The sequence below is a fragment of the Euprymna scolopes genome, chromosome 3 (genome assembly GCF_053919585.1).
Source record: "Euprymna scolopes isolate OS-2025 chromosome 3, ASM5391958v1, whole genome shotgun sequence".
Lineage (NCBI taxonomy): Eukaryota > Metazoa > Mollusca > Cephalopoda > Sepiida > Sepiolidae > Euprymna > Euprymna scolopes.
Window position 1 is genome coordinate 48,398,063 of NC_136484.1, and position 17,690 is coordinate 48,415,752.

At 36.3% G+C, this 17,690-nt stretch overlaps 1 protein-coding gene across 1 annotated transcript in view; it reads right to left on the reverse strand.

Moving 5' to 3' along the window:
• The window catches only part of LOC145254791 (DNA-binding protein SMUBP-2-like), a 67,766-nt gene extending 50,348 nt beyond the window's left edge, over positions 1–17,418 (reverse strand). The window contains exons 1-3 of the mRNA XM_080113581.1: positions 17,263–17,418; positions 11,400–11,563; positions 3,207–3,405 (exon numbers count right to left, since the gene is read on the reverse strand). Coding sequence (XP_079969707.1) covers positions 3,207–3,405; positions 11,400–11,563; positions 17,263–17,339 — 440 coding nt within the window. The 5' untranslated portion in view covers positions 17,340–17,418. The remainder of the gene's footprint in view (positions 1–3,206; positions 3,406–11,399; positions 11,564–17,262) is intronic.
• Between the last annotated feature and the right edge of the window lie 272 nt (positions 17,419–17,690).

Here is a 17,690-nt window from a genome sequence, read left to right on the forward strand (position 1 = left end):
TTTTCACTTTTAAAATTATTCATTGTTGGTGTTTAATGTTTTTTAATTCTTTATTTCCTAAATTCATAATTTAGTTTTATCAGTATTAAATTGTACATTGCTTTAAAATTACTTAATTTTACATAGATAATATTCATAATTTTATTTTGAATAAAAGGTCAGTTTCAGAATTAATCGAACTGTGTTCTTTTTTCTTTTTAAAAAGAATGTTTTATTGCTCTTTTTCAAATGGCCCTCATATAGTACTGACAGTCTGACAAATTTTACCTACATTGCCTGCAGGCATTTTTCAGTTAACAGGCCTTCTTCTTACTCTCGGTGGCCGTGGCTAAAGTGTTTGCCCATAACTTTTTCTCTTTTCCTCTTTCCCGTTTCATGTTTGAGCCTGCTTACCGTGGCTCTTTTTTTTTTTTTTTTTTTTTTTTTTTTTACGGTTGCACAGACACTCATTGCAATTTTGATTGAAAGAAAAGTTGTTTTGATTCATTTATTTATTTTTGGGGGGGGATGGTGGGGGGGGGGAGGGTTCCAGCACACAGACAACAAAAAGTGCTCAATATCCAGAGAATAGCTTCTCTTCGTATCCCTTCTACTGAAACATCTAGTGGGGAGGTTGTCACATACTTCTTTTTTGGGCGATTCCATTCTTGTATTTTTGAAATTGTTGTGGGGGTATCGATGAAAGTGCTCAATATCCTTAGTATAGCCGCTGTGTCCAAACCGAACTTTATGTCGACCCGGGCAATGCCAGGTATCCGTGCCAGTTATACAGATAAAAATAACACAATTAGTCTTTATTTGCACTGTTAATAAAAAGAGTACTTGCACAGGGGAGATATAGGCGTAAGGGGGGGAAAAAAAAGCAAAGGAACTGATTTGCCATATCACTGCTTCCTGTAGCAGACACACCAGAAGTTAGGAAGTACATTAACTGACTATAACTAAGAAAAGTTTACTTTTTAGGTTTTATTGGTTTAATATTTCACAGTTTTTATTCAAGATATAAAAAATTACAAAGTCAATCTCTATGGGAACTTTAAAACTTATGGTGCTAATCCATAACTCCCAAGAATAAAAGCAGAAAAACAAAAGAAAAATCTTTATGATGTACATATATCGATGGAAGAAAGAAAATATCGTACAACAAAAATCATGAAAATTAATCAAGTAGTTTTATTTTTATAAAGAAAATAACTTTTAAGCAAATCTGAGTTTTTCCAATATCCTCTTCCCTTCCTTATGTTAAGAATGGATGTCTAAAATCTTGCAGAAGTTTGAATTATTGGGAATTATCTCCTTTGTCTTGTAACATGGCATCAAGAAATTGTTGATCATTAAACTATGAAATTGATTTTCTTTTTTTTTTTTTTTTTTTTTAAATAAAACCACCTGATCAATCTATGTGATTTTTGTAATATGATATTACTATTTTGTTACGATTATGTACATCATACAGAATTTTCTTTATTTTCTTTCTTTCATGGGTGCATACAAAGATTTTTCTTTATTTTTTGTTTGTGATTAGTTATGGACTTGCACCGATGATGCTGTTGACCCCCAACCAGTCCTTACTCTCCGTCTTCAGCATAATGATGCTTGTTAGCACTCCTAATAAAATAATTGTCAAACACAAAGCACAGAATGAATAACAAAACCTTTTTTAAAACTTTTATCGTTATTTCCATGGCAGGTGCTCGTCTGAACCTAATCTCTGGTCCCCCCCTCGCCAATCTTTCACGAAAAACACCCATCTAGCTGAATCCACTGTGAAAAATTTCCCCCACTCTATATCTGTGCCTAAATCAAAACGCGGATTTCATGAACAAAGCTTCTTTCTTAGAACTGTACGCCTGTGGAACTCTGTTCCGTCTGCCTGCTTCCCTCCGGACTACAACTTGGATGTCAAGTCCAATGTTAACAAATTCCTAATGAACCGCCCCCTTAAGTAAACACTTCATCAAATCTCCACACTAACGTAATGTACTTGCAATAACCCTTATCCCTGAGTGGCTTCCGGGCCTTGATAAGTGGTGATCACTGTGTAAAAAAAAAAAAAAAAACAATGAAAATTTTTATTTTGGTGGTCGAAAGTTGAAGGTTGAATTGTGTTCACATTGAAAAAAGGAGGAGTAAAAAGTTCTGTGTGTCGGTCAGGCAGCAGTTCTTTGTGAAGTTGCAGGTCGGCCAACAGTTTTCCTCAGTGAAAACCGTCTATGCTGAAGTGTCCAATGGACAGGGATGAGAGAGAGAGAGAGAGAGAGAGAGAGAGAGAGAGAAAAGGTGTCTGTCTTCACTGCTTATCTGCCAGCTGACCAAGGTTCCTAAAGACACAAAAAAGTTCCTTAGGGGACAGATGGACTCTATGTACCCTGCCAACTGATTGGTTAGTGTGTGGCCGAATTATTCAGCAGGGGAGGAGTATTGATTTGCGAGAGAAAATGTTTTATTTTATCTGTAACTGCTACAAATATGCGATACCGAGGAAGATGAGACTCAACATATCAGCTCTAGTAATCTGTTGACAAAGCTGAATATACCAAATTTCAATAAACTTTTGATGATCAGTTGGCTATATTGGTTTGGCCGTGTTGAGAGGAGTGACTCTTGCATAAGAATATGCAGAGCCCTTGAAGTGGAAGGTTGGAGAAAAGTTGGAGGACTCAAGAAATCTTAGCTGCTAATTATCAACAAGCATCTATCTTAAACAATAGAATTTGAATGAAATCATTCCTTAACGCCGCCAAGCTAAGAGAGTGGATTTGCACCCATGGCCTTGAGCCCCTAAGGGGCATAGGCCATCTACAACTTTGTAGATGCGACTGAGTTCTTTTTACGGGGTGAGTGTGCTGGCCCCACGCCCAACCTTCCCAGAAGGTACATACAGCACCTAGCCTTCCCAAATGGTCACCCATTTGGTACTGGCCAGGTTCGTTGCTTAACTTTAGTGATTGGGCGAGAACCAGTGTGTCAACGTGATTGTGCCGTATAGTAGATTTGCATGCTGCCAGAAATTGTCAGACCTCTCATCAACGGAAATAAGACGATAAAATGAATGATGATGATTTGGTAAATGATATCTACACTTAACTTCAAAGTAGTAACAGTAATTGAAATTTTAAAGAATGAGAATTGGAAATACCAAAATAAAATTATCAAAGTTTAATGCGATTTTTATGAAAAAAGATATTGAAAGATGCCAGTCTTACTGCTTGAGTCTCTGGTAAGTAACATCGTTAGCAACTTTAAGGAGTTTGTATTGTACGTCAGAATCAAGAGTTTCCAAATTCTGGGATTCATCAAAGGCTACAGCAATGCTAGAAGGTGTTACCTTGGAGATGAGACCAGTTGCCAAACCCTCTTTTTGATCCGGGTTACTTTGATTTAAACTCAGCTGCACAATGTCACCTGTAAAGAAAAAAAAGCAAAAAAAGATTTTCTTAAAATAAATTTATTCAATTTGCGCTTTTAGAAAGAAAAATACTATTAAACATTAGCGAATAATGAAAATATTATTTCAAATTCAAGCATTACAGACCGATGAAAATATTATTTCAAATTCAAGCATTACAGACTGATGAAAATATTATTTCAAATTCAAGTATTATAGACTGACAAAAATATTCTGAATTTAAGCAATGCAAGTCGAAAAAAATATTTCAAATTTAAGCAGTATAGACCAAAGAAAATATTTCCAAATATTGCAGACCGATGAAAATATTTTTATGAATTTAAGCAATATAGATGGAGGAAAATATTCTGTATTTAAGCAATACAGACCACTAGAAAATATTATTTCAAATTTAATCAATACAGACCAATGAAAATATCATTTCAAATTTAACATGATATACTATAACAATAGATATTTGTACTCATTAGATCCCAAACCTGCATTGAATCAGTTACAATTGGTAAACTTGTGATAATAGATATCCACACATAGCCGATTCAAAGTGCCTTTGTTACCTTGTCGAGTAGCCATTTGCAAGAGGTCTAAAGCACATTGCTAAGTGTTGGAGTTTTTCACAGATGTCATGTAATTTGCATACGTGAACATCAACCAATTTTGAAAGGCGAGATAATATTACAGTGAGGTAGAAAGAGAACAAAGGAGAAAGATTTGTGCAGTTAGATGAGCATTCTTTTTGGGAGATAGGTGTGCAGAATGTGAGACTTAGATGGTATGGCTACATTGAAAGAATAGATAAGAGTTATTGGGTTAGTAGATGTAGAACAGTTAAAGTAACAGTTTCAACTGACAGGAATAGGCCAAGAAAAACAAGGGAAGAAGTGATATAAATGGGATCTTATGGAAAAAGGGATAAATAAAGACCTAGGCAGAAATAGATTACTTTGGAAGTCAATTTATTAAAGCTGTTTGTTTTCATGTAAAATGGGCGTTAAACCATAACGTGATGATAAAATGCTATTTCAAACTTAAGAGCAACAGATCAATTGAAGACCATCTAGAAAATTATCTAAAAATGACCAAATTAAACAATAATTTTAATCTTTTGAATAGATTTGTTTAAAGTCAGAGTCGATTTTCTGTGATAGAAACGTTTAAATTTTAAAATAAAATACATATAAAATACGTTTATAAGTCAAATTACAATGCAATATTATGAAAATAAACAAATGTTTATTCGTTTAAAATTAATATTTCAGAGATAAACTCCAACCTCAGAATTTTATAAATTTTTTTTTCTTTTTCATGTGCTAAGCGTATTCTTCCGGTATTTCAAAATAACACAGCAGACGGACACGTTTTTCTTTAATGTTTTTCTTCAATTTAACATCATGGTGAGAAAAAAAAAAAAAAATGTATAAAATTCTGAGGATGGAGTCTATCTCTGAAATATTAATTTTAAACGAATAAACATTTGTTTTTCATAATATTTGCATTGTAATTTGGCTTATAAACATATTTTATGCATATTTTAGATTTGTTTAAATTTATTTTGTTAAAAACAAATAAAAACTTTTCATTCATCCATTGTTCTCATATGTGGCATAATCATGTTGACATACCGGTTCTCATTAGATCACTGAAGTTAAGCAATGTTGAGCCTGGTCAGTACCAGATGAGTGACCATTTGGGAATACCAAGCACATAGGAGGATGTTGACACCTCTCTGCAAGAACTGCAAAAACCCTGATGTTGTCATCTCCCCTGTCTGGAATATACATGCAATTGGGGACTGCTTGTGAATTTGATATTCCCCTATAAACTTCTTCCTTTAGAGTAAACTAGTTCAATCCATCTAGAGTGTATGCTGCTTTTTGTTTTCTTAGTGTGGCTTTCATTCAGGACGAGTTGAGTTGGCTTCCTCTTTCGCTTGTATAGCAAATTTGAGCAAGGCAGTTGATATATGGTGGTTCTGTGTGAGATCCACTGAGGGAGCAAGCCAGTCCCTATTCATTTGACGAAAACCAACAACATGTGCACTGGAGATTTTAAGTTCCTCCTGTATAGTTGTTGTCCAGGTCTTAAGCTGCCCACCGATGTGTTTGGCCAATTGAATAGTGGAAAAAGAATATCTCCAATTAATTCTTCTGCTTGACAACAAGCAACATGATCAAACCATTAAAGTTGTCACTGCAAACAGTGGTCACAAAGTAAATCATTGACGCAGACTGGTTATCAACATTTAATCAATGTGATGATAGTGCATAATGTTGTCAAGTACTTTAAGCTTCCATTGGTCAGTAATTTATCTCTCATCGGCCAGGTTTCAAATATGCAGAGGGGTATTGTCTGGACAGTCAGCGGGTAGATATGTATAATCAGTTGGTAGTAATCTTAAAAGTCAACTTACACACAGACCATCACAGTCACCAAATTATTGAGAGATAAGTTTATCATATAGTCTTCAATAGAGGCTATGGGTCTTACTTATCCATTTTTCTTGTAGATCAGTGTTGAAGCTGTCGGTCCTTCCTGATGCAGCTCATAATAAGCCTCTTCAATTGAAAAATAAAGTTTATATACTAATGATAATACCTTCTATGCAAATTGACTACCAGAGCCATATAGCTTTAGAAACTCCAAACATTCAATCTGCAAAGGGGAGTTAGTTTTTTTTCAGATGTGCTGAATAAGAAAGACAATCATTTTCACACAATATTTTAGTAATCTAAACTATAGATATCCATTTTCACTTAGTCATCTCCAAAGGGATCATGAAGAGTTTAAAGCTCCTACCTAGAAGGATCTTACATTACAGGGTGTGCATGACATTTTCACATATTATTTATCTGAGGCATTACTCTTTCAGACGGTACCAGTTTCGACCCGGTCAGATTCGGCTGACAAAAATTTTTAGTAGACATACAAACATACAAATGACTTTCCTTATGTTTCTGAACTTTTGAGAGGAAGATTGATACTACTGTTCTCATCTTGATTCTTATTTTCACAAGGTTTCGGTCAATGAACCTTCAAACTTCCTCAGGTGTATCTTGTTGAATAAATAAAGGGTTCCATTCGGAATTGTGTGCGAATTTCAGAGTTTGGCAGAAAACTTTCAGAGTTCAACAGAAAAATTCCAGAGTTTGATAAGACACACCTGAAGAAGGTTGGAGGTTATACCGACCTAAACGTTGTGTGAATAAACACGGAACATGAGAACAGTAGTTCCAATAATATAAATAATATGAGCTAATCTTATACCCCCCTCACACTTTTTAAAAACTTTTGTTACCAGTCTTTTCTTCATGAAAACAGCGACTACATTTCCATTTTTTTTTTTTTTTTTAATTATTTGCTATGAATAATTTTGAGCGTCCATATTTGGAATCTGTGACAGGACAAATAAGGAGATTTCAGACTTTGTTTTTCATCATCAGCAGGAGGATGGTAGAAAAGGTCAGAAAGGAATTGAAAAAGTCAAGATTCAACTACAAGATAATATCATCATTGATAATCCAATGCTGTCAGAATACCAGTGCATTGCTGAAGTTCAAGAGATTATTGCCAATGAACTCAGCAAATCAACATGCAACATTGCCAGGGAGAAAAACTTAGATGCAAAGCTTATTAGGCTGGTGATGCACGAGGACAACATTTGTTATGTTTCATATGAAATAAGCAAAGAACAATTTCTGTCAAATACGTTGCAAGAAAAATGACTTAAACCTGCCAAAAAACTGCTCAATAAGTTAAAACATTTACTGCTTCTTGTCCAATGAAAATAATTTCTGTCAAAGAACAACAGATGGCTTGCTGCCTCATCCAAAGATGTGCTCAGAGACATGCAGGCAAAATTTTCAGTGACAACAATTGTCTTCGGTGATGTCATGCAACCTCATTTCTTTTCCGAGACATTCAAGTTGAACATGAACAACCTTCTGAGTAAGGTAATGAAGCCCTGGATCAACCAGATAGATATAGGTAAACTTTATATGTAACAGCTGGAAGATTCTGGTCTGGATGTCAAACAACTTTGTCAACCACACTTAACCTGTCATCTAATCTGTCAACAATTCTCTCAACTTCTTTAGATGTCCATACGAAGAGTGAACTGAAGGTCAAGATCATTAGAGTCTTTGAAAGTCAGGAGACAGTGATGCAGGATTTTAAACAGTTCCAAAACAACATCAAGGTTATCAGCAAAGCCGATGAAAGAAATATGTGGATTATACAAAAGTGGTGTGCGGGGTGGGATACTGGACATTACCTGTTTGAATGCTTCAGCACTTTTTTTTCATTCTTGAAATGAGGATGCATGATAAAATGTCAAAACTGATAACATTAAAAAAAAAGAAAAAGAAAAAAAAAGTGAAATTGATAGAACAAGTGATGAAGACAAACTGACCCAAGTTTTATGAATAAATTTCAAAACATGAAATGAAATTTTCAGTAAATACAGTAAAACCTTACTACTAAAACTTGCTATTACAACACTTTTGTTAGGTCCGAACAAAATTTAATATAAAATAAATTTACTATTCCACCCCATAATCTCGCTACTATGTTACTATTGTGCGTGTTGTGTTTTTTTTTCATTTTTTTTTTTTTATTCATTCCTTTTTCAGATTCAGTTCACACATACTTTTATTTGAAAAAATAAGTTCATCTGTTCAAACCTTCATTACTATGCCACTTTTGCTCGGTCCCAACAGGTGGTATGGTAGCGAGATTTGACTGTATAGTAATCTTGTGGAAAAATAGCATCTGTACTTTGTACACATTCTTTTACTAAGATTTACTCGGCAACTCAAATCAAACTTCAAATCCTTTTTACCCTTTTTTAGATTGATATCTGCATTTATCACAAAAAAATCTCTCTCTCTCATATATATATATATATATATATATATATATATATATATATATAGAGAGAGAGAGAGAGAGAGAGAGAGAGAGAGAGAATTAAAACTGTAAATTGGACTTTACAATCAAAATTTATTGTTTGACTGAATACTCCAAAATAAGTCCAGCGTTTTGGAATTCATTTTCTCTAAAGAACTATTTTGCATTTCGGATCAACTTGAGAGGATTTTCATGAAAGCTGAAATATTATGTGCGGTTTATTTTTATATATATATTTTTACATATCTAACATTTTTTCACTTTTTTATTTGGCAATTTATAACTACAATAAATTGCAGTTTCACTTAATGCCTTAACTAGCAAATTCTAGCAAGCTGTTTACATTACACTTGAACTTCAGCATGTCAGTACAGTCAGGGAAGCAGGAACTTGGAAGGGAATTCCGAAGTCTAACAGTTCAGCGGAAGAAACTGTTAGAATAAAAGGCATTCTGGCATCTGGGAATCTCTACTGTGTAGGGGTGTGATTTTGTTGCTTGTCGAGTTTGTCGGGGGTATTTAGGTCGAGGGGGGTTACAAGAGCTTGTAGTTCGTCAGAGCATATACCATTAAGATATTTGTAAAACAAGCAGAGGGATAAAACATTTCATCAATGGGAGAGAAGTTGAAGCCTAGCTGACAGTTTGGGACCTATTAGGTTGGCAACACTCTTTTGAACCCTGTCCAGGAGGGAGAGACTAATAGCAGATGCACCAGCCCAAATGCGACAACAATACTCCATACATGGGCGAATTGTGGCCTTATAGAGGTACAAGATACTTTCAGACATAAGTAACTTTCTAGTACAGTAGAGGGAGTCATCTGTTCCAACTCATGTTCCCTGTGAACGTTAAGCCGAAGAGTTTGAACAAAGTACTTTCAGGTAATTTATCATTAGCCATAGCTATTAGTGGTTGAGAAGGTTTCTTATAATTATTAAAGGAAAGAAGCTTAGTCTTGGTAGCATTGAATGTGACCATCCATTTTTTACCCATTTCACTACAGACTGGAGGTCTTCCTCTATTGCCTTATATACGTGTTCATTTGTTTTTCCCCCCTCGTACCTGCCATAGAGCATGGTGTCATCAACAAATATCCCCATCTCAGAAACAATTTTATCAGGGAGGTCATTTATGAATATTAGGAATAATAAAGGTCCAAGGATTGTCCCCTAAGGTACACCCGCATTTACATCGTACATCCATTAATGACAATCAGGATTCTTCTCTTATTTAAGAAGGATTTAATTATGTTAAGTATTTGTCAAGTAATGCCATAGGATCTGATTTTCCTGAGTAGACCCTTGTGCCATACTCTGTCAAAAGCCTTAGATATATCTAGTTACTGTTTTATCCAGTGCATGGTATATATGTTCAGAGATTACAGTTAGGATATCTGTGGTAAAACGGGTTTGCCTAAATCCATATTGTTGGTTGGACAGAAGTTTAGCAACTGTAAGGTGGTGGACTAGAGCTTGATCAATTATGAACTCAAATATTTTGTCAAAAAGAGGGAGGAGACTAATGGGGCAATAATTTGCTGGGTCAGTTCTTTCACCAGAATTCTTGTAAACTGGTACCACAGAAGCAGTTTTCCAGCAGTCGGGAAAGCAAGATTTGTCAAGGAATTTGTTGAAAAGTTTGGAGAGAACTGGAGCAACCTCAGCAAAGCAGTTTTTTTAATAGTACAGCTGGGATGAGATCAGGTCCACATACTTTTGAGGTGTCTAGGTTTTTTATGATGTCATGTGCTTGAGAAGGGGTGATTTTCAGATCATCTAATGTGGTTTCTGTCTGTAAAGGAAAATCAGGGAGGGGGTGGTTTGCTGGGTCCAATGTAGAATTTGAGGCAAACCGACTGGCAAGCATTTTAACCTTCTGGGTTGCTGTGCAAGCAACCTCATGATTGCTTGATAGCGGAGGAACTGTTGATTGCTCATTATTACACTGTTGAAGCTTTTTCCAGAAATCATAGTGTTCCTAATTTCTGCACTTCAATGCATTTTCTGGTGGTTTCGGTGTAGCTATCGCTGTCTGTCCGAGTCCTTATTGCAAAGTGGGAGATAACCAGGCATGTTAAAGTGGTTAGAGGGTAAGGAGAAGTGTAGGTTAGTTTCACTTAGCACCAAGATATCCAGGGAGTTTGTCAGGAGAAATAATTCAACATCATCTAAATCAGTTCTAAGCCCACGGATATTCGTGAATGCAAGCCTCAAGGGAAGAGGCAATGGTTTTGTTTGAGTTTACGCCTGGTTTAATCGTAATTTTTGATTGAAATGCCATTTTATTTTATTTAAAAGTTGCAGTTTTAGGGTGAGAGGTGCTGGATAAGGCAGTTATGTAGAATACCAAATATGCAACACAAGTAGACCATCAGCCAACTCTTCATCTACAGGATTGTGGCCTTGCAAAAGCCCACCGGAGATGAGTGCAAGGTCCCTTTCCATGTGTGACATGGCACTACAACCATCCCCAATATTATACAACTGATGATGGAGCAGCCGCTCTAAGTGTTACCCAAGAGTTAGGGCACCTGTACTCTCAGTCAGAATACAGCAGCCAGACAAACTGTCAAACCGGTACTCTCAACCTGTCAGACAAAAAACAACCCAATCCAATTGCATTGGCATATATGGCACTCAAATACCCCCAAGTTGCCCAGATTTAGGAGATGTGGATGTGGCAAGAAACAAGGTTAAACATTGCGAGTCTATCGAGTCCCTGTAATTGCACCTCTGTGTCTGGCTAATAGGCAAAGGAGTATGAAAGCCGGGCGATAAGCAGAGCCTATCTATTCCTTAAGCAGTTTAGGTTTGCAAACCGGTAATTTGTTGCAGTCACCAGCTCTAAGGTCATTAACCAGGACTGAAGAGGCCTCCCTCCCCTCTAAGTGCCAAGACGTATAAGGTCAATAGCACAGGTTTAGCTTCAGACAGGTAAAAATGTAGATTATTTCAAAAATATATACAAAATAATCATAAGATATTTGTTACCAAAAAGGTTGAAGTGAAGAAATCAAAAAGTTTTTGTTTGTTTTATAATGTTTTACAGTAAAATTATCAAATGAAAATCTAGCTTAATACATACCAGGATTCATATTGTGAGGGGGAAGCTCTTTTTTCATCCAAAATGGCTCAAAAGTGACCACTGTTCGTCCATAAAGTCCAGATGCATGATTGGCCACCTGAAGCTTAAGGAGACAAACCCCTTTTCTCTCAAGTTCTTTTGGTGGTAACTTTTCATGAAGATATCTGTAAAAAGAGATTTCAAGAAATCTGTCAATCATTTCAAAGAATTTTTAACATAAATGTTGAAAAAATTTACAAAAAAAGAAATTACTTTTAAAATTTAAAAAAAAAAAAAAAAAAAAAACCAAGTAAAAAGCAAAATGGATAATATATCTGTCTTTTTTTTTTATCTTTGAACTGAAACATATATTAAAACTAGCCTGGGTGCCTGGCATTGCCCGGGTGTTTGGAGGTGTGTATTGAGCAAAAAAAAAAAAAAAAAAAAAAAAAAAAATGGTAGTAGGCAGGCAAGCTCGAACCCATACTGCGAAGGAGGAAAAGAATGTGAAAAAAAAAAAAAAAAAAAAAAAACATGGTGCCTTTGCCATTGTGCTCATTGCCAAACCGGAAGTGGCAAAGGTTTAAATTAAGGCTAATCAATCGAAAAGACGGGATGACTTTCAAAAATATCGGCAAAAAAAGTGACCCCTCCTTGTAGAAAAGTGCCCAGTTGAGGGTGAAGGAATTAATGTTTTTAGCCAATTTTTCAATATTTGTCGTCCGAAGAGTTGAGCTTCAAAACTATACTGATCTCACGAAAATCCGTTGCGTCTCTCGAAAGTTTTAGGCAGAAATACAAAGATGCATTTAAACAGACAGGTGAGATTTCTATTATAGATTAGCTTGGGTGCCCGGCATTTACCGGGTGTTTGGAGGTGTGTGTTGAGCAAAAAAAAAAAGTGGTAGTAGGCAAGCAGGCAGTCTCGAACCTGCGACGCCAAGGCAGAAAAGAAAGTGAAAGAAAATCTGACATCTTACCGCTACGCCATCACGCGACCAGAAGTGTAAAGCATTCAAATTTAACGTAGTCAATCTAAAATCAAAAGATGACTTGCAAAAATGGTGTTGCTTTTAAACCTCCCACGAAAGCAAATTAGACACAAGGTCATTTTTAACGTGGGGGGAAAACCAGCTCCACTCTGGCAGTATCCAAATAAATAGTAATTGTCTCAGTATGAAGGGTTTCCTCTAAATTGACCAAGGACCAATTACAGAACAGATACTACCCGGCCAGAAGACCAGGTGAAGCAGTTGCGTTCCAATAGTTTTGCTTTATTTATACGAAAAAGACAAACAAACAGCAGAGACAACAGCATGCTAGAAATTTTGTTTAATAAAAAAAAAAAAATAAAATAGAGACAATATCTGTTTGCAAATCTAAGATATCAGAATCTAAGAAGTAAACTTCTGGAATCTAACCGATGTGAGAACCCCCATTGAACGTGGACATACACAAACATGCACGCCCATTCTGCCTTTTATACATTAGACTAGCTTTGGTGTCCGGCGTTTCCCAGGTGTTAGGAGGTGTACGTTTTCGAAAATAGCAGCAAAAAAAGCGACCCCTCCTTGTAGAAAATTGCCCGCCAGATTTCATAGCACTGGAAGAAAACATTATCCTCCATTCTGGAACTGTTATATGGCATTGGGGAGGGGGGGTAATGTGTTTCAGGCCAATTGAAAGGTCAGAGAGAATTCAGAATTGTTAAGATCACTTGTACTTAGCACTCAACTTCACTCAGAGTGAATCTCCTCCCCTAATCACTCGAACCGCTCGTCAAACAAATCAACTGCCCCGATCACTACTCCCCTGTAAAGTTCCCTTCTAGAAGACCAAGAAACATCACTGAACCGAGGAAGCTTTTGAAGTGCTGTTTGGCACTCTATAAAGAACTGCGATCCACCGCTGATCATATAATCTGCCAGAAGATGCCAATACAAAATTACCAGAGATTGTGGGGTAAACTGAGTAAATACTATTAATTCAAATGCTTAGGAGTCCAGCCTTTTCATCCATTTTCACTACAGTTGATATCAGCTGATGGCATTATAACAGAAGTCCCAGTTGACTTTCACAAAAAAAACAAAAAAAAAACCCTTCCTCGTACCACTGAAAAGTCTACATTTGTTGGGCCCTGAAGCATGCACACCTATGGTAACAGAACACTTTTTCACATAAATTTCACAGATGCACATGTTCGCAGTCTTTCCGTCTAATCACAGTTCACTTATCATTATTCACATTTTACATATTACTATTAACTATTATTGATAGTAATACACAGTTGTATTTCCTTTTCTTTCAAAGTTGTCACTCCAATTTAACTTTCTGCACTTATAAAGTACAATTTTATCTACCGCTCTCCCTCGACCCAGGACTGCAGCATAATAAACAAAGTCTCTGACAGCATAGACACAGCACTCTCCCTCGACACTAGCGCACAAGTACATGTATTTGGTGACTTTAATGTTCACCACAAAAATTGGCTTGGATTCTCTACTCACATGCAGCAGGCAGCACAATACATAGCTTTGCTATATCTCACTCCCTATCACAAATGGTTAGGTTTCCAACCCGTTTCCCTGACCAGCAAGAACAACACGCATCACTTCTAGATCTGTTTCTGGCCACAGTTCCCGAAGATTATATAACAAATGCTGACAGCCCACTCGGGAACGCTGATCATGCAGTGATAATGGTCGAAATCGCCCTAGACTCTAGACCCAAAACTGAAGAGTCACTGCTCAAAACAATGAGATATTATAAAAAGGCTGACTGGGAAGCCATCAGAGATCTTATCAGAGATGCCCCATTGGGAAATATTTTTTCTCTTCCTGCTGAACAGTGCGCAAATGAGACCACTGAATGGTTCAAAACAGCAATTGAAGCACATGTTCCCATGCGGAAATTTTATAGCACGCCCCACTCTCCCCAATGGTTTACTTCTACTAGCGCAACTGCCATTGCTCAAAGGTAGCATGCATACCGCAAATTTAACCGACATGTCCAGTTCAAACAGACATAAGTATATAGAAGCTAGAAATAACATTAAGAAAGAAATAGCGATAGCTAAGAGAGAATTTACTGAAACCACTAAAAAACGCATTTGCGGACAGACGCCACGCTAGACGATCCAAAAATCACCCCTGCTCAGGTACATGCTATCATAAAAACCTTGACACTTAAAAGTATGTGAACCTGATCTCATCCCAGCTGTACTATTAAAAAAGTGCTCAGCCGGAGTAGCTCCAGTTCTCTCCAAACTCTACAACAAATGCCTTAATGAATCATGCTTTCCGGGCTGTTGGAAAACTGCTTCTGTGGTACCAGTATTCAAGAATTCTGGCGAAAGAACTGACCCAGCAAATTATCGCCCCATTAGCCTCCTCCCACTTTTTGCCAAAATATTTGAGACCATAATTAACCATGCTCTAGTCCGTCACCTTACAGATGCTAAACTTCTGACTGACAAATAATATGGATTTAGGCAATCCCGTTCCACAGCAGACATCCTCACTGTAATCTCTGAACGTATATACCATTCAGTGGACAAAGCGGTGGAGGGCAGAGCGGTAGCTCTAGATATATCTAAGGCTTTTGACAGGGTATGGCATGAGGGTCTCATCGGGAAAATTAAATCATACGGTATCACTGGTAGAATACTTAACATAATTAAATCCTTCTTAGATAAGAGAAGGATCTAGGTTGCCCTCGATGGTCGTACATCTAAACAGTGTGATATAAATGCGGGAGTGCCTCAGGGGTCTATCCTTGGACCTCCATTGTTCCTAATATTTATTAATGACCTCCCCGACAAAACTGCCTCTGAGATGGGTATATATATGCTGATGACACCACACTTTATAACAGGCATGACAGGAAAACAAATGAACACATAACTAAAGAAATGGCAAAAACACTAGAGGATGACCTCCAATCTGTAGTTGAATGGGGACAAAAATGGATGGTCACATTCAATGCTGCCAAGACTAAACTGGTTTCCTTCAATAATTACAAGAAACCTTCTCTGCCACCAATAGCAATGGCCAGTGACTCCCTGTCTGAGAGTATATCTTTCAAACTGCTTGGCCTAACGTTCACAGGAAACATGAGTTGGAACAATTATATTGAAAACATTGCCAGGGCCGCTGAGAAGGTAGGCTCTCTCTACCGTACTAGAAAACTACTGACACCTGAAAGTATCCTGTACCTCTATAAGGCCACCATTCGCGCATGTATGGAGTATTGCTGTCACATCTGGGCTGGTGCATCTGCTGCTAGTCTCTTGCTCCTAGACAAAGTTCAAAAGGGAGTCGCCAATCTGATAGGCCCTGAATTGGCATCTAAGCTTCAGCCTCTGTCCCATCGACGAAACATTGCATCCCTCTGCCTGTTCTACAAGTATTTTAATGGTGAATGCTCTGACGAACTGCAGACACCCTCGACAAACCCGACAGGCAGCTAAATCCCACCACCGCACAGAGATCCCTAGATGTAAAAGATCTTTCTACTCCAGTAGTTTCTTCCCCAGAACCGCTAGACTCTGGAATTCCATTCCAGGTCCCTGCTTCCCCAACTGTACTGACATGCAGAAGTTAAAGTGTAATGTGAACCGACATCTTGCTGCCCAAATCCCAACATAGTGCCCCAGTAGTTGCTGCCCCTGATAGTAGCCTCCTACACCACAGTGGCAATGTGCCTTGTTTGGGGTGAAAATGTAATTTAAAAAAAAAAAAAAAAAAAAAAAAAATTTTTTTTTTTTTTTTTTTTTTTACACATTCAAAAACTGAACTTTCTTTAGACGATAACACAATCCCCTCCAACATTAGGTAAAAATCATTCAGCGAAAATAAAATATCATAATTTTTATTTGACACTTATGCAGTGCATAATTATGCACTTATTGTACTGTGCTGAAATAATAACATTTAGAAAGCCATTCTTAACATGGGGAGACAGTGTTTTGTAACTATACTCTACCTAACAATTTAATAATAAAAAAAAAGATATCGTAAAACTTGAAAATATTATCAAAAAATAGCGTTTTTGTTTTTCTTTAAATCAAATTTATTGAATTAGTCAAAGAATAGTCTACGACAAATTTAATAGGGATTCCAAAGTTCTGATACAAAATACTGCATTTAGAATTCAATATTTCGATTTTCGCTCTAATAACGAAGAAGCACCTTTTTAATAAACTATTTGAAGATTAATTCATTGGATGTAAAATGGAGTTCTTGAACGATTTCTCTATATTGCGTCATTTTATTTTGGCTTTTTTTTTCTTGTAGAAGCAAAGCTAAAATATTTTTTATTTTTATTCAAGATTAATAAAAATGGTTAAGATATTGACAATATTATCAAAATTAAAAAAAAATATCACACATGAAAATCTTTAAATTAATTTGCTAAATCAAAACATACACACAATCCTTAAAGTTTCAGCATCTTTTTTTTTTTTTTTTTTTTTTCAGATGAGGGTGAAGAAGAACTCGAGCTACTAGTTGCTATATTGACATTGTTTCTGTCGATCTAAACTCCGACCTCCATCAAGTGCATCTTTTTCGAACATTTTGAATTCGGGAATTTTGGCTGACGTAATGAGAACAATCTCCGTTGATTATATAAAATGTTTAGTTCTAAATTCCGTACAGATTCCAAAGTTCAAAAAGACGTACTTAAGAGGGCCGGAGGTTACATCGACCTGAAACATAACAGTCAAGATGAGAATAGGTGTGCGAATAATACAAATTATTGTGTTTGTTTTTTTTTTACAATCATCACACGTGTAAAAAGTATTTTTATTTTTTAACTAGCGGAAAGCAAATAAAACATTGTTTTCCACTTTGAGTTTTAATAAAGTCATGAAGAAACGTATTACCTGGTCTCTTCGATTTCGGCATCTCGTTCCTTTTCGAGCAAAACTAATGTCTTCGCAACAAACTTGTCTAAATTCATGATTACTTTTCATTTGACACCCTTCAAAATGAAATTAGAATTATCTCCCCTTAAATAGAAAATCTGTTCCTTTTGAATAAAATGGCCGGCCGGATATTTAATTCTTTGGTTAAAGTCAGCTAACGTCTTCCCTAATTTTCAGCGTGGTGCAACCCAAACAGGTGAAGAGGTAAAATAGTTCCTTCGCTATTTTATCTCATGTTTATATCACCCCTGTGTGTGTGTGTGTGTGTGTGTATATATATATATATATATATATATATATATATATATATATATATATATATATATATATATATATATAACTACTTAATTCACTCACATAAAATTAATATACGAAAGTATAGATTT